The 26,981-nt window shown below is 40.5% G+C and overlaps 1 protein-coding gene across 1 annotated transcript; it reads left to right on the top strand.

Moving 5' to 3' along the window:
- Positions 1-362: 362 nt before the first annotated feature.
- Positions 363-26,343, top strand: sdc4 (syndecan 4). Its single transcript, XM_060836534.1, has 5 exons — positions 363-694; positions 17,879-18,008; positions 20,119-20,147; positions 20,811-20,991; positions 22,515-26,343. Exons 1-5 carry the CDS (start codon positions 626-628, stop codon positions 22,664-22,666), a joined length of 561 nt encoding a protein of 186 aa, XP_060692517.1. The 5' UTR covers positions 363-625; the 3' UTR covers positions 22,667-26,343.
- The last annotated feature ends 638 nt before the right edge of the window (positions 26,344-26,981 follow it).

The following is a 26,981-nucleotide window of genomic DNA, read 5'->3' as shown; positions in this document are numbered from 1 at the left end:
AGCGTTAAGAGAAAATCCAGCAAAGTGAGATCACTCTGTCGCCTCTCCCCCTGCTAATTTACAGCAAAAACACGCAACTTTGTATGTCTATAAAAGGAACTTTCTCATCTTCCAGCTGCTCTGCTTTATTACCTCTCATTGGGTTTAATTTTTGAGAACCCTTCCTCTCCCCAAATAATAAGGTAAAAGTTTAAGACAGGAATTGAAAATAAACTCTGGACAAGGGGATTTTATTTCCCCCAAATGGGGTTTCCACGCAAGACGCTGACGTTCCGTTCTCAATCTCCTGTCGTATTGAAATTACGTCGGACGGGGAGGGGACAGAGAGAAGGCAGAAGGATATAAAAGGCTCCCTTTGGGATTTGTTGCGCCAGTGTTTTGCTCCTGGAGTTTGCTGAGATTGAGTTAGCTGCTCAAGAGTGAAACGCACGAGGAAGTTGACGGAGGAAGGTCGCTCGTTAGTTTCTGTCAATAAAAAAGGGGGTAAATCGGAGATCGCAAAGCGAGAGAGAATCAAAATAATAGAAACTCGGAGTAAATAAGAGAGAGAGAGAGAACTATCCCAAATCGTGTTTGGAGAGGACAAAACATCAAACAGTAAGGAAACTTCGAGAAGCAATACAAAATGTTCGGAATCAACTCTCTGGCGATCTTCTTTCTGATTTCCCTGGGCGGAATTTTTTCTGCCAACACGGTAAGAGTTGTGGGTTTTTAGATATTTTTTTGCCTCCTCCTGACCATCTATTCTCCAACCTGGGAGCAGGGTCCGAGCACTGAGCGTCTGCGAACTCCGGTCGCTAGAGGTTCACTGGGATTTTTATTTTTGGTTTAAAAATTTGAACCTGTTAAATTCCTCACGTAGCGACGGTTTGGGGGACAGGTTGACTCTTAACGCAGGGGCTGGGGGTGGTGTGTGTCTCCTTGGGGGGGTTTCGTTAACTCGCTGGATTAATGTTGGTTCTTCGGTTTCTCTTTCATCCCTTCCCACCACCACCGTGTATCAATTTCAGGGAGAGCGTTGGAAACGTGATGAGGAGGGATTGGGGGGGGGGGGTGGCTTTCTATGGCGTTCCTACTTGGTCTCTTCCCTCTTCGATTTTCCCCCCCCCAAAAAAAACCTAGGAGTTAGTCACCATTCCAAACATTTACTGGGAGAATGGGGGGTGCAATGGTGTTAGTTTACATTGGATAAAGGAGGGGGCAAGTGGGAGCACATACCACTGTTTGTGTTCTCTATCTTTCTCTCACCCCCCCCCCCCCCCCGGAATATCCCAATTTTCACCTGGGGATAAAGTGTGTGGGTCACTGCCCCCTTTGTGCTGGTTTGAATGGCAAATTATATTATATGCATGTTTATCATATTTGATTTAATATATATTTTGGTCTAAGTTTTACAGATTGCTTCAGAAACATTTTTAAAAATAGTTTTTGATTCAATGGAAATTGATGGGTGTTTAGCAATCTCTCTCACGTTTCTCCCAAGTGTTCACTCTCATGTTCCAGTATCAATCGCATGTGTCTCATGCACTGAACTGAGCACGCAGGCAAATACAATGTTTCAATGTGTCGGATTAAGTTCACAGCGACCCCAGCATTAGTTGGGAACTTTGCTGAAACTGTTTTCCTCTCTCTGGAGAATATTAACCTCCTCCTCCCACCCCCCCTCCCTTCAGTTTCACAACATCCAGATCAAAAGGAGATTAGAAAGAATGGTGTTTGTCGCATTTATAGTCCTATGGAACAAGAGATCCTCATTCGGCCCATCTTCCCAATGTTGGCCCACTAGCAGAACTAACCAGTTAGCCCCTTTTCTCATAGCTGGTCATATCACTTTTTCAATGGAAAAAGATCACTGCCTCTGTGAATGGTGTAAGTTACATTTTGCTGACTTTCTCTTATAAGTTGCAATGGTTAAACAGGTTGGAACTGTACTCTCTGGAGCTTAGAACAATAAGGGGATCATCTAGGGTTCTCCAAGGGCTTGGTGGGTTAAATGCTAAGGGGATGTTACCCCTCATGGAGATTGTGGGACGAGAAGGCACTGTCTCAGAATAAAGGGGTGCCAGTCTTAAGACATGACTAGGAATTTCAACTGAGGGTTAAGTCTTGAACTCCTTGCTGCAGAGCTTTGGAGCCTTGAGTATATAATGATTTGGAGATGCTGGTGCTGGACTAGGGTGTACAAAGTTAAGTCACACAACACCAGGTTATAGTGCAACAGGTTTAATTGGAAGCACACTAGCTTTCAGGGCAATGCTCCTTCATCAGGAGCGTCGCTCCAAAAGCTGGTGTGTTTCCAATTAAACCTGTTGGACTATAACCTGGTGCTGTGATTTTTAACCTTTTGAGTATATAAGTTTGAGATCCTTGATCAGCAAGAGAATTCAGGGATGCAAATGGACTTGGGAATATCAGATCAACGATGGTCCTACTGAATGGTGGAACAGAACGAAGGGGTTAAACTGCCTATTTCTGTGCTGAGTTTTTGTGGTCTTGCATTTAAGTTTACAGATGAGACTATAGATCCTGAATTGAGTCTATTGGTAATATTTCCATGTAATCTGTCATATTGGCAATGAGATGTCACCTTCATAGATTAGAAGTTGATTCAAATCTATTTCAGAAACAATGGTGTGGTTCCCAAAGATTGAGATGTTTCTATTTTATGCAAAGGGATTATTGATATTGAGTTCTGCCCCCTCTTGCAAGTGGTATTTGTTTTGTCTCTGTTTGCATTGGTATTAAAACACTCAGGTGTTATTCAAAATGTGGTCGCTAGCTTTGTCTCTCTTAACATGGGAGAGAATGTTTCCCATCCTGTGAGCCTCTATTTCTTTTTAAAACTAACATCAAGATTTAGCATTCTCAACACTTTCACATTTAGTGTCTGAATCACTTTCTTTCAAACCGTGGTTTTTGATAAACAGGCGATTTTGTTTTAGAGCTTTAAACACGTGAACCAAGTTATTTTTCATCAGTGAAAGCTAAAACACAACTGCATTTCAAAGAAGTGACTGATGTATTTTGTTTCTTTTAACAATTTTATAATGTTGCTGAAAACATCATGTTTGACATTCCAGGAATTCCTACAGTTGACAAAGTTTAGGTCATGGTTGCCTGAGAGACCTATGGGGAATGTTTTCTCCTTGGAAAAATTCTCCTACTAAATGACTCCTCTAAACAAAGGCCTTAATTAAAAGGGATTCTCCCTGGCCCATTAAGCTGTGCACAAAGGAAAATAGACATGGTGTGTTCTGTTGGAAGGCACAATGTAACTTTCACAATTTCCACGTGCAAAAGATGTCATTTATCCCCGGCCTGAGATTGGAAAACTTTATTTAAAATTTCTTTAATGAAGACTGGTCATCAGTTGCTTCCAAAGCATTGCAACCAACTATTATCAATAAGTCGGCAATGATTATGGCCATTATGATAGCTTGTATGGAAATACTCCAGAATATTTAATACAATTTACATGTTCCATCCCACCAGTCTGTTCTGCATTGGTTTACTTATCCACCCTGTGTTTTGAGGTGAATTAGTTAATTATTTCCTCTACTACTTGTGACTGAATGCTCAATGCTGCAGAGATTTGTTTATCTGATTTTTTTGGGTTAAATATCACATGATGTGCAATGGTGAAATCACCAAGCAGGTTAGGTGACTAAAACTGCAGAGGTTCTTTGTGTAACTGGAGCTGTGTTTTTTGTGGTTTTGTCCAATCCATGCTGGGGCGGAATTGTAAATCTATCCCTAATGCCTTGGGCAAATCAGTGCTAACAAACCAGTGTTTTTCCTGTTAGTGTGGGGCTGAAAGAGTAACTTTTTTTTTGGAATGGTGTGGAGATTCTAAAAGTGCTTCAGCACCAAGCCGAAACACTCCATTTGACAAACCTGCCCACAAACGATAGAATTTGTTTAAATAATATCTTTTGCAGAGAAAAGTAGATCCATGGATTCTTGCACATTCCTGGAGGAATATCTACTTGAGATGTCACTTGACAAAACAGTATGTTTATCCCCATAAAGTGTGGGGCATTCATGAGAAGTCACTGGAGCTAAAGTAGTTCTAGTATGCTTCATAATATATAAACTAAACTTTTTTATTCCCTCAGAATAAAGGGATGATTGGATGGCAGCATTGTAGATGGTTTAAAAACATTTTTTTTTAAAAAAATAGGAAAACAAACTATTTTGGGGGACCTGCCAGGGGGCAGATAAAGGGGCAGTGAAATATGACTTTAAGTTTGGAGCCAGAATATTTAATGATAACGAGTGGAAGCTTAGAACTGTTCTGCTTTGAGGAAGGGGGAAATCAACTTCTGGCAAGAAAGGAAGATTTTCAGGGTCACCGAAACAGAAGGGGATAGGAGTTAAGATCATCCCAGGCAACTGAATTGTCGGACAGGTTCAAGGTGTGACATGGTCTCTTGCTGTGTGAGAATTGAGAAGACTTCACTTGCAGAACCCACCAAATGAATACCGGAGTGTCTGAAGATTACACCTGAGATTAATTTGCAGTCTATCAACATACTCCAGTTCAGTGAGCTATCTACTCAATGAGTTGCAGTGACAAGGTATGGAGTTTTATGGAAATAACTTCATCTTCCACATAACGCAGAATGGTGTTGAGGTCCACTACTAGGAGGATAGTTGATACTTCCCTATTGAATTTTGTTTTCAACTTTTTTAGGAATGAAACCAGTGGCAGTGAAGCAATATGGAGTGCTTTTTGCCAAGAAAAACTTGCATTTTTATATAAGCACCTTCCATGACCTCTGGACATCCCAAAGTAGCATGCAGACATTTGACTAATTGAAATGGTATCCACCCCCAGCTTGGGTACCCACAAACAGCAAGATGATAACCTGGTCACTTTTTTCTTCAGGCTCTTGCATATTGTGCAAGATGTTACAGATAGCTCCCTAGACAAAGTGCTCTGGATTAGTATGTGGATGCCAGCGCAAGCTGTTCAATTTCTGTTTTATAATGTCACATTGGAAAGATGGCACCTTCTGGATGTTTGAGTTTCTGTATCCTTGCCCCAAGTGAGGAAGATGTTGATTTGCAACTTTTGAGCCATTATCTTGGTGTTAAGTGAAACCAGGGACAACTCTCTTGCACCATCACTTCCAGTGTGATCTGATACTAACTCTGCAAAGTGTGGAATCAGAGTTAATTTTGTTTCAGTCTGCAGACATGGTGGGAAAACAATTGACCTTGTCAAAACATAACCCTACGCAATGCATTAAATGGAACCTTGTAGGAGTACAGCAGGAGGGGGCCAGTGAGCCTGTGCTAGCTCAAAAGAGCAATCCAGTTAATCCCCTTTTTTTTAAAAAAAACGGAAAAGAGGATTTTTAAAATCTGTGTATGAAATACCCTTTTTGGAAGTTGTAGAGTTTAACTGCAGAGACAGTAGCGCAACTCCAGTTTCTCCACTCTGGGCAGCACCGTGGCTCAGTAGTTAGTACTGCCTCCCTCACAGCATTAGAGACCCAGGTTTGATTCCAACCTCTAACTGAGCAAAGTCAACACACATCTTCCCCAAGTCTGCATTGCTCCTTCTTGGTATTCCAGTTTCCTCCCAGAGTCTAAAGATGTGCAGGTTAGGTGGATTAACCATGCTGAATTGTCGGTGTTCAGAGGTGTGCAGGCTGGATGGGTTAGCCATGGGAAATGCAAGATTACAAGGATGGGGAAGGTGGGTCTGGGTGGCATACCCTTTGGAGGGTCGATCTGCACTTGATCGGTTTGATGTTTCTCAACTATAATTTTTCAGCATCTCCTCCCTGTGCCATCCACTGGAATACCTAGTCTCTAGTTTGCCATCCCCAAAGTCAGTGTGCTTAAGTATTTTTTTGATGTTGCTTTAGCAAATTTTCTTGACTCTCATAACCTGCCTGTAAAGGTTGTGCATTATTGCCCAGAGATTCCACTCCCTCTCTGCACCCCTTTTTAACATTGCATTATTCAGCTTATTACTGTCAAAGTATATACTTAACAGTTTCTAAGGATTCATGTGTTGCCTGTCTGTCATCTTTCTCAACAATTGCTACACTTTGCAAGTTTCACATCAGTTGTTGACAAATATTAAAATAGCCACTTATGTAACTGATTTACTAACAACATTATTGGTGCCTTCAGCTATCAACACCATATCCCCCCTGATTGCCTTTCCTTCAAAACTCCAATATATTTCATTCTGCTTTTGGCCAACTGTCTAAATATTCCTGTACCTCTGTCAAGTGGTATTCCTAATTAAAGTTTTTTTTTGATGTTAAGGGTACTACAGAAATGAAACTCAGTGAGCGTATGCAGTACTCTGTTGTAGACACGTTGGCAAAATTATAACAGCTTGTCTATGTGCCTGTGAATGACTGAGTACCAGGATCACTTGTGCAAGTGCAAACATTTCTCCTTCAATGGAATCCAATCTGTGGCCATGCATGAGAACACACGAGCTGTCAATGTGCTGGTCATTTAGTACTGTAACATTAGCAGTATCACAGAAATGCTTGTCCATGCAAAAATTTCATGCGGTGTTTAATAGCCTGCCATAGATGTATTTTAGGTGTTGGTTGACCGAGTTGTAGTGTTCCAGGAGCCAGCAACCATTTGCAAGATGAAAAGGAACTTTTTTGGGTGAAGGGACAGGGTTAAGGTCAACTCGTTTTGTGCATTTCAAAATGAAAGGCTATAGCAATAACAGTTGGCCAATGGAGCAGCGGGTCAGTGTATAGACAATGATTTTTGGGCAGGGTTGTGCGATATGACCTTGCTCTGGATGTTTTGCAGAGAAAGTTTGAATTCTATCTTGAAACATGAAGTTCTTTCCACTTCCTAGGGAGTTTTATAGGCATTGTTTCTTTTGTTTTTCACTTGGTGAAATTGAACCTGGATATGGAGGGATCTGTATGACAACAGCAGAAAGGATTTAATGGCTTGGCCATAGATCTTGATCAGATATCCTCTAGTTCCCCCCTCAAGGCAACAAAGGTAATGAACAAGAGAATTAGGAACAAGACTTTTTATATATAGGTTGGTTTACAATGAAGTCAGTGAGAAATCAAGCCGTAATAGAAATTGTAACAGGAATAGGAGGCCGTTCAGCCTATCAAGCGTGTTCTGCTCCACTGTATCTTAGCTCCATTAACCTGTCCTGTTTCCAGATTCATGATACAGTTTTTAAACCAAAAACTCTTTTTTTTTTGGGAAAAGCAAGAAGTTTTTAAAGCAACAAAGATGCCAGTGATCCAGGTGACCACCTCCGCTGTAGTCTTCTAACAAAAACCTAGCTCTGTCTTTGCCTGTGAAGTGCTTAACCACATCTGAGAGCCAGCAGCAGGATTCCAGGCTAACATTTTCTGCTCAACCACTTTGTGGAGTGCCACTTACATTTGAGCACAGGGTGACTTAACCCTTTTTTGAGGTCACAGTGACTTGAGATGCATTTGATGTCATTGAGGCTTTCTGCTGCTCTGAGCACCTTGACCTGTTGATCATCTTGGGGCAAAATCTTGTAAAGAAGGCTCATTTAGTTTACCTGATATTGACGTAGGGGAGAGGCTGTGACTCTGAATGATAATCTACTTTCTTAACTTAAAAGAAATTTACATCAATACAATATTCTATCTCTGAGCAGTTTGTAACTAGCTAAATATTTTGAATTAGAAGCAGAAAATGCTGGTCAATCAAACAGCATTTCTCAGAGGTTTTTGTTTTTTAGTCTCTGCTAATGATCAAGCACTGCCCTTGTGTAGGGTAATGTGACTACTGCATTGCACTGCATGATTCCACAAGTAGGGTATTAGTTGAGGGCTAAATATTGATGTGGTCTCCAAGAATGCCTTTGTTGTTTTGGTGTGTAAATCGTGACCCTAGCATCTAGCTAAATGTGACCAGGCTCATCCTCTAGGATGGGCTATTCCCCTTCAGTACTGCACTGGAGTTCAGGCTGAAATTATGTGCTCAAGCATTTATAGTGGAACCTGAACGGACAGGTGAGAAGCTGCAGTGGATATTTGCATAGTAGTTTTGCAGCTGTTTTGTCACTTTAAAAATTACTGAATTGCTTAGGACTGTTATTACATCTGGTTGTTTGTTACCATTTTGCATGGTTTGGTCCGGACTGACGCACACGCTGCCACATTGACCAGTTTGGGATCTTGTGAGAATGGGGAGTTGCTGTGGGAGAGCTGACTTATACCAATGGCCCCTCTGCTTTACTGGAAGCATTCCTGTGGAATGCTGGATTCTCAACATGAGATGCTCCATTGCCAGGTGGGTGGTGTGCCACATAGCAATAGGGGTTTGTAAAATCAATCTCAACCAGAGATTCTTCAGAAAGGGACCACACTACCAGATGTCACTTTTTTATAGATGAGCCAAAGTGTATAGCATGTCTTTGTCCCATTTTCTCCTCCCCACCCAGGAATTTATTTTTTCTCTTGTGGACTCACTGACCTCCTTTCAAGCTGTTGCCATCAATGAGGTCTGGTGCTATTTACAGATCCAATGGAATGTAAAATCTCTCTAGATTAAACTGTGACCGTCTGCACTCTAAAGAGCAGTGTTTTCAGTTTGAAGGCTGGCCGGTATTTAACTGTGTGCTGGTAAGCAATTTGAGCAAAGAATCTTCCATCTGGATGGGAGCTTGTAATGGTACTCTTATATGTTGGGCTATCTGGGATTTGGTTTGTTCTGCTACCTATCAGTTACTACTCAACTAACCTGTATCTTGACTGGTCGTGCAAAAAAGGTCTGAAGATGGGTCCAATGGTGTGGTGTTCCTTCAAGAATCTACAACAGGACAAAGCAGGAATGTTCCTTGATTTGTCACTTGTTGATGAGGCTACTTGTCTGCTTCCTAAATTTGCAGATCGTATGAAACCTTCTGTCTCGTGGCATTATTCTAGAAGAAAATCACGTAATATATATATTTTCCTGGAGTGACAGTATTTTGGCACAGACTCCAGCTTCTCCTGTGTTAGGCCCTGAGGCCTGAGTCTCTCTCTCTCCCTCCTGTGATCAGCCTTAACGTATCCTCTTTGTCTTACTGGGTATCAAAGTACCTCGTTTTTTAAAAACAGGGAGTGGCTGCAGAACATTCCTGCAACAGAACTCATTAAATTGTGTAGCAAATCCCTTTTTTTTGAGCAATTGCATTGTTATTCATCACTGTCTCTCTCCTCCCTCACCCCTGATAGGGACCATGCGCTCCAGCCCTAAATATTGGTCGTGTTGCTAATCAGGCCTGCTATATAATGGTGCCAGGTTTTGCCCATTGTTTTTGCTCATGGTTGCAATAATCACTGTTATGTTGACCAGCAATGCAGTGCCTCTAATCTGTCTTTCTTTGCTTTCCATAATGAAAAGTAAACACTGCTGGTTTGCTTCGGTAACTTCCAAGTGCAATAGATTTTGCATAATCTTTCACGCCATGTCCCACTTGTCAAATTAATCACCTCTGGACTACATTACTGCAGTTGATTTTAATTATTTGTTCCCTTCTCTCCCACTGACCACTCTTTCTCACACACTCTCACACACACACACACTCACACTCACTCACTTGTGGAGACAATGCAATAAACTTGTGACCTTCAGGATGCCCTAAGATCCTCTTACAGTTAGTACAGTGATCACTAATGCAGCAGGGAATGGAGTCCATTTCCCCACCACAGTGTGAAATGAATGGCTGATCCCTTTGTAGCAGGAATGGTTGGCTGACCATTAGTCTGAAATCAGCTGGGACTTCTGCATGTTATAATTTAGATTCTTGATGTCTCAGGTGGTGTGGGGTAAGAGGCAGTGAGACACTCCAATTTGATGTCTGATTTTAACATAACCCAAGAAAAAAATTTGCCTTTTTTAAATTCTTGATGTAATTGGTAGAAGGGTCAGCATAGAATTGAAAGCTTAGACAACCCCCACTCCTTTCCTCAGTACCGCGCAGATGTATTATAGCTTCTTTCTCTCTGGGAGATGTTGCCTTCATTCCCTCCCATCCCCCAGCATTGTCCTCCAGTGTCATTTGTGAATAATATGAAAGTAGAAGCCATTGTTCTGCCAAACAAAGGCGATTGAAATGGCAGCCTGGTTTTATTTAGGAACAGTGATTTGGAGACCTTCCTGACCCTCTTGGCTACTAAAAGGCTATTTGTAGTCTGAGGCAGCAGAGTTGTTTTCTCTTGATCTGAGGAGGAAAAAAGGCCACAGAGTAGCTTTCAATGCAGACTGAAAACTGTAGAACATGAGTGAGAAATGCAAAGGATAAAAGGCCTCTAACATCAAGAGGAATGAGTTTGGAGCCTGTCCTCTTGGGTGAAGGCTGACTTGCCCACATCACATTTGAAAGATTAGGGGTTTCTCCCATTTTCTTTCCCATCTGGTATTCTAGCCCTTTTTTCTCTCTCCCTTGATCGCATCAGATTATCCATTCGCTAGTACTGTTTGTGGAGGTTTCCTGTGCACATTGGCTGCATTCATCCTATAACAATGTGTACATTTTGTTTGGGCATCGTGAGTACAATTCTTCATCCTTCCCAGTCTGCCAAGGAAGATGTTGAGTGTTTACGCTCTACAACTCAACAGTGGTTTCCCCCCCCCCCCCCCCCCCCCCCCCCCACCAACTTTAAGGTTAACATTTTGAGGGAGGATGGTTCCTATGCAGATTTACCATGAGTCAGTCATTAAAACTGTGGACTGGTACTGCACACTGCCCTCTTTTGATGCCAGCTCACCTGGCAATGCCAAAACCAGATCTTCTCATGTACATATAGCTCTTAGCTGGCATGAAGATATGCTACCTAACTTTTGTCCTTTATTAGAACATGGTGGGGGGACAGTGGCACAGAGACCAGAAGTTCTCAATCTGAGATCAAACTGCCAGATTCCTGACTAGCTTTTATTAGGAGCTCTCGACTCTCTATATTTTTAAATGTCTTGGTTATTGAAGGTATTGCTTGCAGATTGAGCATAATGATGCTTTTGAGGACTTGGAGCCATTAATCCTCCTGTCATCTTCCACCTCTCCCCTCTACCTCGCTGTCATGCTGTGGATAGTTTTAAGTCCATTCTGGTCAATTTCCAATAGGTATCTCATCTCATGATAGTTGAAGCAATGGGTATCTATGCTTTTCTTGGGATGCTAATCTGCTGTCCAAAAGATGACCACTTTCTCCTCTCAACCCAGAGACCATATTTTCACTCGTTTCTGGTGGGTGGGAATGAGGGTTACAATGTGGGGGGGCTGGAGAATGAAAAACACCATCTCCATTTGTTTTATTTCTTAAAAAAACCTCCTGATTTGGAGATGCCAGTGTTGGATCAGGATGTTTGAAGTTTAAAAATCCCACACCACCAGGTTATAGTCCAACAGATTATTTGGAAGCACTAGCTTTCAGAGTGCTGCTCCTTGTTCTTTTTATTTAACCAAGGAAATTTGCTATCCTTGCCTGGCCTACATCTGATTCCAGGTACATAGGAATGAGGTCGACTTAACTTCGAGGAGGGCCAGCAAATGCTGGTTTTCAGTGAAGCCCATAAACCTGTGAATTGTAAGCTTTTTTTAATTTAAACCCCCCCCCCCTCCCACTCCTGCTTTGAGTGTACGAATTTGAGTCAAATGCCCATTCTCTCCTTCCTACCTAGTTTTTGATTGGCTAAATAAAGCCAACTGGTTGCTGCTCTCCAGAACAATCCAAACTTACTCATCAAGAGTTTGCAGTTGTATTTTGCTCATTATTTCAGGAACCAAAACATTCTGGCACAATAATAAACCGCTTAATTTTTAATAGCGCTTTGTTTTTTAATTGACTTGTTTTAGGACTGTTTTTGAACAGACAACACTTAGCCACTGATTGTTAGAAAAGCTACCAGAAGCTTTGGGTTTTATTTTTAAAGGAGGCAGGATTTTAAAGTAATGAAGGGTGACTTCAGGGAGAGAATTCTGGAGCTTTGGTCTGACTGCTGAAAACATGAATGCCAATGGTGGAATATTGATCATTGAGGAGCCTCTGGGGGCCAGGATTGCTGTAATAACTGTATTGCTCAGAAGTAGGGATAAAGGGGGCGGATTGAGGCTGTGGAAAAATTTCTACTGGATGGAGTTTTCCAGTCCTGGAAATGTAATGCAATGTAAACAGCTAATCTTAATTCAGAATTAGAGCTACCTGAATAGAGAACCTGAAATGCAAAGGCTTGTGGGAAGTTTTACCCAAATATCTGTTCAGAGTTAATTGGAGGCACTTTTTTAAGAGGCAGTTAGAGTGGAAAGTTATTAAAAGAAATGTTATTGAAATAAATGAACCAGCTACACCTAAATGACTCCCTCCATATTTAAAACCTGTCATTGTGGATGTTGTGTACAATTGCACCATTTCACCTCTTCACTGTTGAAGTAAGTCTTTTGTTCTATGTTGAAAAGATCTTCCTTCAGCTTACGCACTTAATCTTTAGACAACTCCCAGAAGATACAAGTCCAGACTTGAGAAGGATCAGGAGATAGTGATGTGACCAAGATTGAAACTGAATAGTGGAGTCACACTCCATGTGCTTGGCTTGTTTTTGTTCCAGAAGAAATAAAGCACCCTAATTGTTGATCTATTTATAGTTCCTTCAGTATTGTCCAAGGGCCTAGTGTGGAACCCATCCCACTTAAAGTTGTAGCTAACAAAGTAAAACAGGGAGTGGTTTGGAAAGCTGCCAGTCCATACCTTTTCATGCTCTTCATAATGAGAGAAAAGGCTGGGCATCAGAAGTGGCTAGTTGCTTGACCAGGAAAAGTAGCTGAATAACCTGTTATCTCTCTAGCATAGGTGAAAGCTATCTCCTTCTCCATTACCATTCTTGAAGGCACTAAAGGAGCTATCACCTGAGTCTGCAGGTCCCCCAACTCCACAAAAAATACACTTGTATCACCACTTCAATAAATCCAACAGTGACCCAGAACTGCCACATGTTTAAGAACTCCTCTGTTCTGTGTAAAAAGTGTTCTTATTTACAATTGTCAGTTGATTGAGTAATCTTTAATCAAAACAAAGGTTGAATATTTAAGCACTTGTGGTGCTTCCATGAATTTGTGCCTCTTATTGTGAATGTAACCTTTGGCAATATCCAACCTGGCCAGTGTAATTGTCGTAAATCCTGATGGGTTTGAGAATTGGAACACAAATGTATCTCCAGCTGGAAGCTGACAGGATGACTTTTCTTAAATTCTTTTGAACTCTGCTACACTTCCCCTCTTGGGAATGTAAGTGAGAAACCAGGACTACTTGGGAGCTTGGTTTTGAAGTAGGAGTGTGACCAGTTTCTCCTTTGCTATTTTTATTTGATTTACAAGTGCGATAGAAATATTTCTAATTATCCATGTAGTAGAGTATGTAGAAATGGCTTTCCCAACCACCTTTGTGTTCAGTGTAGGATACTGCAGTGTCCCCACCCAGGGTGAGTTGTACAGGGCTCTTATCACTCGGTAAATGGAAATCTGACACCTGTTTAATTCCAAGTACTAATTCTTAAAAATGCAACTCTTTTGTTTATTTTGTGGAGACTTGTGACGACTTTTTTTCCTCTATATGCAGGACAGTCCAATCAATGGAGTTGTCACAAATTGGCCACATTGCTTAAACAAAGATTGTTTTTAATTAAAACTCAGGGCTCAAATGTTAGGCGTGGAAGAATGCAGCTGCAATCCCCTCTCTGTAGTTTGGTTAGCCTGGAAGGAAGCTGTTGTGGTTGAGGGTGGTCCAAGAGCCAATAACTTAACCCTGGCGCTGCACAGTATTAGAGCATTGATGTCTCCAAGATGTTGGCTTGAATTGGTTTGTGCTGATATCCTTACAAACCCATGAATAGTACGGTGCAGTTTGTCCTCTGAGATGCTGCTGACTCCAGTGACCTGGAATCTTTGATCACAAAAGTCCACACATTGCTGTGGCATATTTATGATGTGGAGGTGTCTGGGGTTGGGGGGGGTGGGGTGTGGAGAACCAAAGTTTAAAAATCACACCACATCAGATAATAGTCCAACAGGTTGTTTTTTTGAAGCGTTGCTGCTTTGTCAGGTATCTTCGGTATATTTAGACAGTGGTTTGCGATCCTAACCACATGGAGCAGTGTCACAGAAGGTCAAAGTTTAAGAGTTTAGATTCTTTTTGTTTTGACTTTCATACCTCCACATCAGAAACTCAGCAGGTCTGGCAGCAGAGAGAGAGAGAGAAAAACAGTTAATGTTTTGGGTCCAGTGAAGAAGAGTTACTTGCCCTGAAATGTTAACTCTCATTTCTCTCCACAGATGCTGCCACTCCTGCTTAGCTTTTTCCAACATTCGCTGTTTTTGATTTCCAGCATCTGCAGTTCTTAGGGTTACCCCTTTCCATGTCAGATGTTGCTCAATTCCTGCAGAAATTCTGTGTAATGTTTTCTTTTGCAACAAATAAACTCTAGGTGACCCTTTCCAGGCAATTGCAAAATGTGGGATTTTATTTCTCCTTATGTGATCCTGGGAGCTGACCAGATGGAGGCCTCTGTTATGGCAACTATGTTTTAACTGCAGATGAGGGGGAATCTCCATCTTCAATATCATTCTTTCCTTATCTTTATTTGTGGGAAGTTTCCCAGCTTCTTCGTTCACTTTAACTCTCCAAGCCTCTTGATTAAAGCTGCAGCCTGTTCTGAGCTGTGACTGTGTGGTGCTTATTTTATTCTGCGTTATCACTGAAAACTGGGCACTTGCTGCAGTTGTTTATACAGGAGTTTTCTGTTAATCTGGTAGGTTCTAATGAGCAGCTAATTCCTTCAGCTCACTACTTTGTTTTTGGGTTACCACCTTGATAATGAACAATTTCATACCCTTACTTACAAAATGTACTAAAGCGTCTGCTTTGCAGAAGCATTAACCAATACTTGGTGAGCCATGTAAGGAGCTACTGGAACAGGCAATCGCAATTATGATCATGGGTGTATCTTAAAGAGGGGAGGGGGTAAAGGACATGGTCAGCTGGGCAGCTGAAGACTTGTTAAGAAGCACTTCAACATCAGGTGGTAGGCAATTGGGAGTTCTTTCACCAGTGATGCTGGTTCAGTTGAATTTACATCTGTGGATAAACTCATTAAGTGAGGGTATTATGAGATATGGGCCAAAGGCGGGACTATTGAGTAATCAGTCATTAAGTGATAAAACTTGTCCCAGGGTCTGAATGGCCTCCTCCTGTCACTTTGAAAAGCGGTGCTACAATTCTCCATCTCTGTAACCATGACACCCAAAGCACTTCTACCTATGTTCTGGGACCCTGCTCACTATTTACAACAGCAAGTGTTAGGAGCTGATGCTGGTGTTGGCAAAAATCCCATTCTGACATCTCATTTGGAAAGAGAACGAGGCACAAGGGGAAAATATGACTTGTACAAATTATCATGAGTAAGGAAGGCATGTTGCAACTAAGTGACTCAATGTTCTAAACACATTGTAGTCACTGACACTTCATCAATGAGTAATGTCTGTTATCATAATGTAAAGTTACATCCCTACATCTTCTGCAGTTAACTTCTGGTTGTTTGATATATTGTCCAAAAGGGATCCTACAGTGACACTGGCCCACTGATCACTGTTTTTGATGCCTGCCTTATCTTGGCAGATAACCGGGGTTTGAGTTGCTCTGTAGAGATGATTTATAGAGACCCTCTACTGATATCTCAGCTCAGCACTGAGGAAGTACATCAAGGTTGGAATCCTTTTAAAGTGCTTTTATGAAGAGCCAATCTATCCCATTCAGTAGATGTGCTCTTTTTTATTTAAGAGCACGCTGTTTCTAACTTTAATTCTCCCTAACATCCTGGTCGCTGTTTAATCCTCCAACATAAAATAGATTAACTGACATTATTATTTAGTAGGAGTTTATTCTCTGCAAATTGGCTTCCCCCTTCTATTCTGTTTGGTACAAAATATTTCATTGGTCAGAAAGCACTCTTTTTTTTGGAATTTTTTTTGCTGCAACTGAAAATATTTTTGTCCGAAACCTGTTCTTACTGTTTGGATGTCACCTTGATAGATTATCCGAATTCAGTATACAGCAAGAGGTGGACAGAAGCTCCCATTTTGAATGGGGTGGTGGAATTAATTCATGTTTTGAGATCTGAGCATCGTTAATACCAAGTGTTAGATCTTAATGGTTTAAACTTGCCTAGTTGTACACTGGTTATGCTTCATGAAAAAGAAATAGTTTTGAAATTTTTGAAGCTTTATGCTTTGCACTCCTAAGAACAGTTTGAGAACACCAAAGGGATAACCAGATTTGGACAGAGGACAGCACTGATTTGCTTAGCAAGTAGAGCGGTGGTAGAAATTGGTGACTGAAGTGATGCTTTATTATCCTCTTCATGAAGAGCAGGTTTGGAACAGAAATTAACCATGGTTATGCACTTTTTTTCATCCAGTCGCTTTTTAAGAAGCAGGTTGGAGTCAAATTCCTGTTATAAGGGACTGACTTTGGCACATCTAGACTTTTAAAAGTTAATCTCATGCGACACCATAGTCGAATGAACTATGAATCCCTCCGGCTGGGTGTGCAAGGAGTGCTTGTGAAAGGCAAATTCCAGTTTGCTTTTTCAAAGCTCTTTGCTGTCACTTGCTGATGGAATGTTACATGTGTGGCTGTCAGACTGTTGGGATGTAACTCTGTCCTCCATCTATTTTTACATCTCATTCTCTGTCTACCCAACACTTTCTATCTAATGTTGAGTATTTGCTGCCATCTGCCATTGGGCCAGGACTCCTTGCTTGTGCTGTTTTTGTACCTTGTATCACTCACAGCTTCCTGTTTTAGGAACCGCTTTGGTGCTGATCTCAGATGGGAATCCTAGTTGATTTCCTCCGCTTGATACAGTTAGGGTTCAGTTTATCAGCCAGTTCTTTAGTTTTGTCCATGATCACCTTGTCCTATTTTACAGACGGGATGTGAGTTTGTTCTTTGATTTTGCAGGTTAATTTGAGTCCTTCGTGTTAACTTGGCATGTTATAAGCTGCAATTATTTGCCCTGAATGGGTTTTGCATATAAATTAATCAATTGGAAAACCAGTAGTGGCTAGTAGATCGGAAAACAACTCCCAGGGGTGGAAATAAAGAAACACCCAGTTGTGGTGAACTGGAAACCATTCCAGCTTACAAATGGAAATATGTACATATCGTGGGAGTTTCCTTAACTCTACACTAATCACAACTCCATACTTTGGTGTGTCAAGCCTCATCTCAATGAGAGCCAGGCTCTCTCGCTATAGTGAGTTGAATGGTGCACACAATTGGCAGGAGCCAAAATCCCATAGTTTCCCCTGTGTGGTACTTGAAGTGTTAATCTGGGCACGGTGGCATGGTAAAATATGCGGGTCAATGGATTAGTTGATTCATTGTGGTTCTGGTCACATTGTAAAGCAACTTTATTTTTAAAGTAACAAATTTGTATTTGATTCAGAAGATTCTGGCAGGGTAGAATGACTGCCTCGTGTTCTTCTCCAGTTGAATCAGTAACTAGGTATATATTTATAATGAGTTTCCTGTTTACTGCCTGATTGGAATGTTTCTGCTCTAAGCAGCAAGAATGTAGCACTTGTTTCACATTTTAATGTGATTTTTGAGCTTGTTAGACTCTCCTTATTGGGAAGGAGAGAGCAATGGGCAGAAAATATGAAAGAAAAATCTCTCCTTTCCCAACTCCAACCTTGAAAAATGAATTTAATATAGTTTGAATGCGTGGTACTAAATTCCCCATGTTTTAAGCATTTAGTGCAAGATCTAATTCCTCAATTTTTAAAACCTCTATTGATCTGTCACTTTGATTTTTCTGCCAACTGACCGTTCCCTTTTTGTATTTGATACAGCAAAAGCTTTCTGAAAGGAACCACTTTGATGATCTGGAGGGTTCGGGGGTCCCTAGTCTAAATAAACTTCATCCTCACTATGAACAAGAGGAAGGCTCTGGTTTTTCCTCCGGAGATTACTTTGATCAAGGTAACTATCTTTTTTATTTTTTGATTGTGTACTTGTTTGTGCTCCACAGGTTACTTTTTTTAAAAAAAACTTATTTGAATAAAAGCAACTTTCATGCTGAGTTTAGGTTCTGGACGTTTCTTTTCGACAAACGCAGGGATGAAAACTTAGTAGTTGAGAGCTAGGAGACCACTTCACTTCATTCCTCAGTTCTTAAAGCTGACTTATATTGCAATGGTCTTGGTTTTTTAAATTGCAACTTACCTCAAACTTTCCCTGAATTCTGTATAGCCAGTATGTTGGGTACAAGTTGTATACAAATTCCCTGGACTGAAGGATATGAGCTGACTCAAAGTTCAACCACCACTCATTCTGCATGTCACCAAAAGCAATGTGATTGTGTAAAGTAGTAGATATTGTAACAGACCCAGTGCTTCTATCCATCTGTAATAACCCTAGTTTCTTTCCAACCTGGTTTTGGAAGATTAAATATTAGACCTCCAATTCACAGCTGATCTGTTAAACCGTTTCAATAGCTTTTTAGAATTGTGGCAGAATTTATAAATTGTGGTTTTTGAACAGTTTGGTTTACACTGTTCTGTCATTTTTTGATTTTGTTCCTTTTTCATGTGTGTAAAATTCACCCAGCCCATTCCCAAAGTGTACACTTTTTTCTTTCTAAATCTCCATCCACTTTATTTACTGACCATCCAGAACATCTCTCCACATTGGGATCTGTATGTTATTGCAGGCTGACTTATGGAGAACCCAGACTGCTCACTTGTAGAGTATAGGTGTCACTAGTGTGACTAAACAACATTAACTATCCTTGATTTAGTTTTATCTACCTTGAATGCACAGGGTACTTCTAAGAGTTGACTATGATGCGATGAGCCTAGCTTCAAATTCAGACCAGTCTGGGAATACAATAGCCTTTCCATTCAGCTGGGTCAAGTGGTTGTAAGATGGAGGGCACCCGACATGGTGGTGGTTTTGAAATGAAAGTGACTTCCATTGTGATAGTGGGTTGACTCTTTTCCACTTTCAAACATCAAACCTTTAAGGGACCCCACTATAACTGTATATTTTTAATTACATTTTCACACTTTGAGTAAAGTAGCTTTCCATAATGCTTCTAGTTTGAACCGGGGGAGTTTTTGAGCTGTGGTTGCTATGTCAGGACTCGGTTACGTTTGCAAGACTGTGTCATATCGTGGATTCTCCTTTTTTCTCCGAGCAGCTGATGGCAGAGGAAGTGGTTTTAGTGAGGCAGTGTGAAGTTTGCTGCTGAACCAAGGCTTACAACTTCCTGAGTTACTGTTAAAAACCTGAAACTGCGTGGGGTTTTCCATCCATCTCTAACACCGCATTTCCCACCCCCACCACTTACTCACATACTCTCTCTCACATCACCACACGGTAAAAATTCCAACCCATCTGTTGTCAGAAACTGCAGAGGCTCACTCACTATTGTCATCACTGGGAACTGAGGCTTAATTGTCTGGTGGGTGAGTCAGTACACAGGAAGGTTACTGTAAATCTTTAAATGCGCACTCTCCAAATATTCTCTTTCCATTAAACATTGTTTCCAAATATTATTATTGTTGAGACTCTAGTGCAATATCTAAAATAGTTCTGCAACAAGTGCCTCCTTCTGTGCTTGACTCCTGATTGTACTTGGCTGTAAAATGAAAGCCATGATATAAAGCCTGTAACAGACCCCAAAGCCCTCTTGACCGCACTTGAGTTTTCAGTTTGTGTACTTGATGTCTTGTGTTTGCCATTTCAAGCATTTGTGACACTTTTGAAAATTTGCGACCCAGTCACCCCTCTGTATTTCCATAGAGACGATAGAGCCCAGTCTCTGAGTCAGAAATTGTTGGTTCGGGTTTCACTCCAGTGAACAGCAAGCTGAAGAAGTGTGAAGTGTTACTGACCTGGACAGACAGTGGCAAATAGTGTTGTAATATGCTGTGTGCTGCATCTCCCAGAACCCCTCTTTTTTTAATAAAAGGACCTGTTTTCAGAGTCAGTAACTGTTGTGCCATTGAAATGTTATTCATTGTACGGTTTGACATTGGCTCTCTGGGATTTGCAAATCTGGCTAACCTGTCAAATCTTTCTCTTACAGATGACGGTCAAGAGCGAATTGATGATGAGGTGAGATGTGCTCCATTCTCTAGTTGTCGTTTAGAATTGAACTTGTACTATGGTTTTTACAGATGACCATATGAAGGCAAGGGCTCCAATAGTGGACTAATTCCTGTTGTCCCTCTGGAGTTTGGAGAATATTAGTATCAGTAAATGTCATTGGATCCCCACTGACCTTGGCTTGGTTTTAAGAGTTTGACAGCCAATGAAGCTGTGGCAACTCTGAGCTAGAGTTGCTCAAAGCCAATCCAACTGCCTGTTCCTGTGCTGTTTTTTGTATTGAGCAGATGCTGCAGTGAGCAATGTATTGCCATTAGTAAAGCACAACCTAACTAGAGCAGGTTGGGGTTGTTCTGCACTTCCAGCTAAAAGTAGCAAAATAGCACCACTGTCACTGAGCCACACTGCTCAGGAAGTGCCCATCACCAACCACACTAAGATCACAAGAATTGGGCTGGCAAAACTAGTCACTTCCTTCCAGACAGAGTGCCAACCTGTTGTGGCCTTGTAGCGATGCCTTCAGGGTAAGGGGTGGAGTATGACCCAGTGCATTGGGAGTAATGGTGTGAAGTCGATGCCAAGTTGGTGGTCCCAGAATATAGAAGCTGGAACTTTCTGGGAGTGGGAAAGAATTAACTTTAACAGAATGGTTCTTTCTCCTTTTTATCTTAGGATGATGAAATGGACAACCAGATTGATGAGGATGTAACTTATGAGGTAGAAGATCCCATTATCAGTAATGAGGTGCTGCGGAAGAACAATGCTGCACCAGAGGAAGACATCGGTAACCGGGTTGCTATGGCAAGTGCAAACGCTGGTGGCAGTGTGTTTGAAAGCACAGAGATGCTTGCAGGTATGAACTACCACCGTAGTGTATGATGCAAACTTTCTAACCAACTGCCACATTGGGAAATGGAATATTTATGTCCTCTCATTCTGTCCAACTGTTCCTTGCTCTGCATGAGCCTTCACACTCCCTTCACATCCTCATTATAAAGTTTTTGTTTTCTTGTAAACTCTGGCTTCATTCTGCATTAAAAATCAGCCATCCAGCCAACTGAGCTAAATGACTTTCCTACTTGCACAAGACAAGCCAGATGGAATCTGCTTTAGATGTTGATTTAAGGGGAAAATATATTGTTACTTGCCTTTTCCATTTCTTTCAATCTGTGAATTCCACATTCTACTATATTTTTAACAGTAAAGACCTTTCCCTCCTAAATGTATTTTTGGAGCTATTAATGGTGGTTGTATTGATGGTCCTGTAGTTCTGGCTTCTCCTTTAATATCCATCTCATGTGTTTGCCTGACTAGATGCTTGCAACAGGTAAAAAATGAGGTCTGCAGATGCTGGAGATCACAGTTGAAAATGTGTTGCTGGTTAAAGCACAGCAGGTTAGGCAGCATCCAAGGAATAGGAAATTCGATGTTTTGGGCATAAGCCCTTCATCCTTTAGATGCTTGCAACCTTAAGATTTGCTATCCAGTCACCATTCTGTTTTACGACAGAATATAGTTCCAATCCCTTAAGTCATAAAAATTGAGTTCAAGACTCTCCTCAGGAGTGTAGAATTCAAATGGATACCTTTAGTGTGGTACTGAGGTGAATGCATTCTGACGGTCTTGATTTCTGGCTGATGTGTCAATCTGTCCAGTTACTGTCAGATGGTTGTGGATGGTCCTAATTCAAAATGAAGTCAGGATGTGCACTTCAGATATCCTGGCAATATTTTTCCCTTGGAAGCTGATTTTAAAACCAATTCCGTCTGGCTTATCTTGTGGGAGCAGGAAGTCACTCAGCTCAGTTGGCTGGATGGCTGATTTGTAATGCAGCTTGAGGCCTACAACATATGTTCAATTCCTGCATGGTTACTAAAAAGGACTCTTTACAGCTCAGGTGAGGGGAGAAGTTGTGACCCTATCATTTATCTCTAGGAGAGCACAGCCCTAAGGTTTGATAAGCCTGTGATTGTGGATCAGTGGTGCTGGAAGAGCACAGCAGTTCAGGCAGCATCCACAGTGCAGCGAAATCGACATTTTGGGCAAAAGCCCTTCATCAGGAATAAAGGCAGTGAGCCTAAAGCGTGGAGAGATAAGCTAGAGGAGGGTGGGGGTGGGGAGAAAGTAGGGACTCCCTGAGATTCTTATAGAGAGAGGAGGAAAACTTCTTTAAGGCAGGTATGATTGACTGACTTATAGGTGCTTGGTTGTGCAAACTGACTGCCAGACTCCACATTATAGCAGTGACTGACCTTTCGGGAAAAGTGCTACATTGACTTTAAAATTATTTTGTTATCCTGAAGTGATGCATGGTATAGACTGGTGTATGAGGCATGTTCAAAGCTACATTGACCACTCTTTTTTTTTTATTTATAGCAATGATTGCTGGTGGCACAATTGGCCTTCTGTTTGCCATCCTTCTCATCTTGCTGCTCGTTTATCGCATGAGGAAGAAGGACGAAGGCAGCTATGACCTGAGCAAAAAGCCAATTTACAAGAAAGCGCCAACCACTGAGTTCTACGCATAAACCTCCTCAGTGCCTGAGCTTCTAAACCAACAGACTTTGTATTCCTTCCAAGAGCTTCCACCTTAGCAAGACAAAGACAAAAGTGGAGACAAATTCAACTATTTTAAAATCTATTTTTTATATATATAAAACACATGGTAGTGCGTGCATTATGTATATAAAAAAAAGTCCACTTTTTTAAATGCTGGAGAAATGTTGTGTAACCCAGATTAAAAGATTTAAAGCATTTTCAAATGCAAGAGCCAAGATATAAAAAGCAGCCTAGTCTGTTATTGCCCACAATGAATATTCTCAGCTATTTAAGGGGGCAAAGAAAGGTTTCACATTTCTGATCTTTGAAATTGTAACTGTTTTTTTGAAACTGCTGTTCTTTTTGGGTACATGGGAAAATCCATGGGTTCCTCCAGAAATCCTTGGATAAACACTAATTGGCGATTTCACCATCAGCCTTTAAGAACCACAGATTCTTTTCTACATTTAAAACAAAAATTCTGTTTTAACCAACAGATGTTTTGCATGCTTTCTTCCCTCCCCAACCCCCCCCATTCCAATGCGGAGTAGCTTTATTTTTCTTTTTTTTCCCCCATCCCAAGCAGGTAAATTGGTCATTTATAAACCAGTTACAAAAAAGACTTAATCATTGTTACTTTTCCGTAGTATTTTATTAAAAATACATAGCTTACAATTTTGTTCCTATAAATATTACTGTAGAACTGGTTCTAAGTAAAATCTCATGCTTTTTTAAAAAGAGAATAATTTATCTAAAAGTATTTTTAATTGTCATCTCTTGTTTCATTTATTTCAATGTGTAATTTTTTTTATTTTTGAAATCTTGTTTAATTCTAGGGTGTACCTTTCTGCCATTTGTATATTGAACAATGACAATATTTACAGTTGAGTTTCATACTGGAACAGTCACTATTGTAGCAACATGTGCAATGCAGCATAATTTTGGGTTCTGCATTACATTACAGCAAATGTGAAAGGGGTAGAATAAAAGGTTTCCTGTTTTCTTAAGTTTTTCTTTGTTCAGTTTAACCCAGTTCCTGAAAATCTTTTTTTTTAACATCCTGGAGATGTCCAGGTGCTACATGCTGGTGATTTTGACCCTTTAAATCATCTTCCAATAACTTGGATCTCTGTCTGTAATGTTGCTAGCAGACTCTGGAGATACATACAAGAAAGATGTAAAATGTCAAACACTTAGCAGTTCAAATTCCTATTGCTGGGTACTCGAAATTTTATTTTTGATTTTTTTTTTCATTTGTACACTAATTCTGACAACTTCAGGATGCAATTCCAACTGTGTAAACCATAGCACAGAGACCTCCAGCTTTGCAGTTTTATTTTAAGTCATTGCTGTAAATGAACTTGAGAATTCACTCCCTTCACATTTTGAATGATCTGATTTTGTTTTGAAAGATATTTTCAAGAAGTACTTCACATACCAAAGGTTTTTTGTGCTTTGCCATTAGAAGGGAAGAACATGAGCTATAGCCTAAACTAAAACTTTAGCTACATACGGTCACATTTTGTTTTTCTTCCAATGGGAGAGAAATTATGGATAAATTATCTTGTATCTAAAGCAACCATTTCTATTGCATGTGTGCAACTGGTAGATCCTGTAATGCAAAAAGGGTTTCAATATTGGTGATTTTTCTTGTTCTCACTGTCTTGTTCATAGTAATTTCATAGAAACACTAAAGTAGTTCCTTCAGATCTCCTGTGGTAACGAGCTGAGCTGATGTCCACTTGAAACCAAGAAATGCCCTGAAGTGTGTTGATTGGTGCTAGCCCCCTGTTGAGGGATCATACTATTTTGTATAGCAATTACTATAAAAGCCCCTCCTAAAACAATTTTTTGATTTAAAACTTTTCTCAACTTTTTAAGAAAGTCAAAGCTGACCCAGTAAGGAGATAAAGTATAGGATAAATGTGATGTTTTGTGGCTAATTTTGAAGGAAGATAAATTTGGGCAAGGACATTTTGAGCTTGCAAAAGATAATAAGGTTTCTTAAAGCCTTAACCTGAGTTCTCACTTAACTAATGCAGTTAAATGTTTGGCAAAAGATCTTCCAATCCATTCAAAGCCTACAGGATTTTCCCATTATGAGCTGCTGGGAAATAGTATGCAGATTATGAATCTGAATCTTGCCAACATGTTCCATCAGTTTCCTAGATGAACAACAAAGGAGGTGGTCAAAGGCTATGATGTCATTTTCAGGCAATATCCTTTTTCTCAATAAAGCCTCCATAGATTTGTTCCTTTGCAAAGACAACCTATTACAGGCAGCCAGCATTCTCAACTGTCACAAACCATCTTGTGTTGGGAATCGTTTTGAAGGTTCATTTCAGTTGCTGTACAATGTGGCCAAACTTAATGCCAATCTTTCACTGATCAGCAGTAAATGGGATGGAAATCTAAGCTTTCTTTTTAAAATAGCAGTCTGTCTCCTAAACTCAACAAAAAGAAGCCTTCATATACTGACTCCAGTATTTGAAAAGTGCACCCAGGTACAAGGCTCTAGAGAAAAGTATAAATAAAGTATAATGTTTTTTGGTTTTTCAATAAAACTATATTTTGGTACATAAAATTTCTTGGTTTCTTTGGATTATTAATGGTGTAAATACTAATATAAACATTTTAATGGTATCTTTGATAGAGTGGGATTAGATGTTTAAAAGCAATGGAGTATATCAGAACACACTCCATCCCTTACTCTTGTATATTGTGGAGCCAATTGGTGGTTGTAGACTTGCATATCCATTCTAGGTGCTACTTATGCAAATTGAATCTGTCAGAAAATCTAACTGGAGCAAGAGGTTCAAGCAATGGCTCTTTTTCAATTTGAACCTTAAAGAAAAATGAAGCTTCATTCCTCACCTGAGTTTCCATTTCCCTGCAGAGTACAAAGCCTCTGGGTAAAGAGGGATCTTCCTGCATTCTGTAGCAAGTCATTACCATTCATTTGAAGGTGTTTGAGTTGGGAAATGCTTTGGAACAGATTTTATTGCAGCTTTGTTTCCCTGTTGTATGTTGCTTGTGAGGCCATGTACATGAAGATCCTGCTGTTGCAGGAGATAAACAAGGAAATCCCTTTAAGATTTAATGATACCACCACTTTTTTGATATTTATGGGATTAATGAGGGGGAGGAGAAGTAGCCACCACGTCTAGCTCATAACATTCCAAGTGTGATCTGTGCTGGAATTGGTACAGTGTTTGGAAGTTCTAATCACTGGTGGTTGCAACACAACGTCTAACTTCAGTGTTTGTACTCTCTGAATACCTCTTTTATACATGCAGAATCCACATTAGTCTACTTTCTCTAGTGTTCCACTTGGTAACTTCCATTGCGTTTTGTGTAGCAAAGGGGTCCATTTTAACCTAACTCGCCTGAATGAGAGAGCACACCTGTTTCGCATCTCTCCTTAATCTTGCTCTCCATGGGCTCGAACAATGCTCCAGATCCTGTTAATATTCTCAGGCAAGTTGGTTTAAAATTACTCCCTGCAAAATGCTTCAAACTGTCTCCATACCAGTGGAAAACCTGTAATTTGTCTTCCTGTTGACTATTTGTTTGCAGAAAGTAATTTGCTATTTTCAGATCTGTACATATTCATGTTTTAATTTGTTCTGGATTTATTATGTATAAATAAAACATTATCTTTACAAAATCTGGTCATGGTTTTTTTTCCATCAGTACTTAGTGAAATTGAGAGCTTGCATTTACACAGTGACTCTGGATATAGCAAAGTAACTCGCAGCCAATTAAATTATTTTTGAAATATTGTATGTGTGGAAGGTAGAAATTGTAACAGCTGTGTTGCTCAGCAAGATTTCAACGTAACATGATCATCAAGAGCTGCAGAAACTCAACAAGTTTAGCACAAAACTTGAAAGGGTTCAAAAGACTTACAAGGATGTTGCTAGGGTTAAATGGTTTAAGCTATAGGGAGAGGCTGAATAGGCTGGGGCTGTTTTTCCCTGGAGCATCAGTGACCTTTTAGAGGGTTACAAAATCATGAGGGGCATTGATAGGATAAAAAAGCCAAGGTCTTTACCGTGGGGGAAGAGAGTCCAGAACTAGAGGATATAGGCTTGGGGTGAGAGGGGAAAGATTTAAGAGATCTCTGGCAACTTTTTCATGTGGAGGGTGTTTTGGAATGAGCTGCCAGAGGAAGTGGTAGAGGCTGGTCCAATTACAGCATTTAAAAGGCATCTGGATAGGCTTATGAATAGGAAGATTTGAGGGATATGGGATTAGATTAGGATATATGTTGGCAGGACTGGAGAGACCAATGTAATTCCTCCC

The sequence above is a fragment of the Hemiscyllium ocellatum genome, chromosome 15 (genome assembly GCF_020745735.1).
Source record: "Hemiscyllium ocellatum isolate sHemOce1 chromosome 15, sHemOce1.pat.X.cur, whole genome shotgun sequence".
Lineage (NCBI taxonomy): Eukaryota > Metazoa > Chordata > Chondrichthyes > Orectolobiformes > Hemiscylliidae > Hemiscyllium > Hemiscyllium ocellatum.
Note: the sequence above shows the minus strand (reverse complement) of the source record. Positions and strands in the feature narration are given on the sequence as shown.

Bases quoted from the DNA above. Each gene is read 5' to 3' on its own strand.
- sdc4 (XM_060836534.1), top strand. From the start codon at position 626: ATGTTCGGAATCAACTCTCTGGCGATCTTCTTTCTGATTTCCCTGGGC. The intron at 695-17,878 runs GTAAGAGTTGTG...TATTTGATACAG, and splicing joins GAATTTTTTCTGCCAACACG to CAAAAGCTTTCTGAAAGGAA. The intron at 20,992-22,514 runs GTATGAACTACC...TTTTATTTATAG, and splicing joins AAGCACAGAGATGCTTGCAG to CAATGATTGCTGGTGGCACA.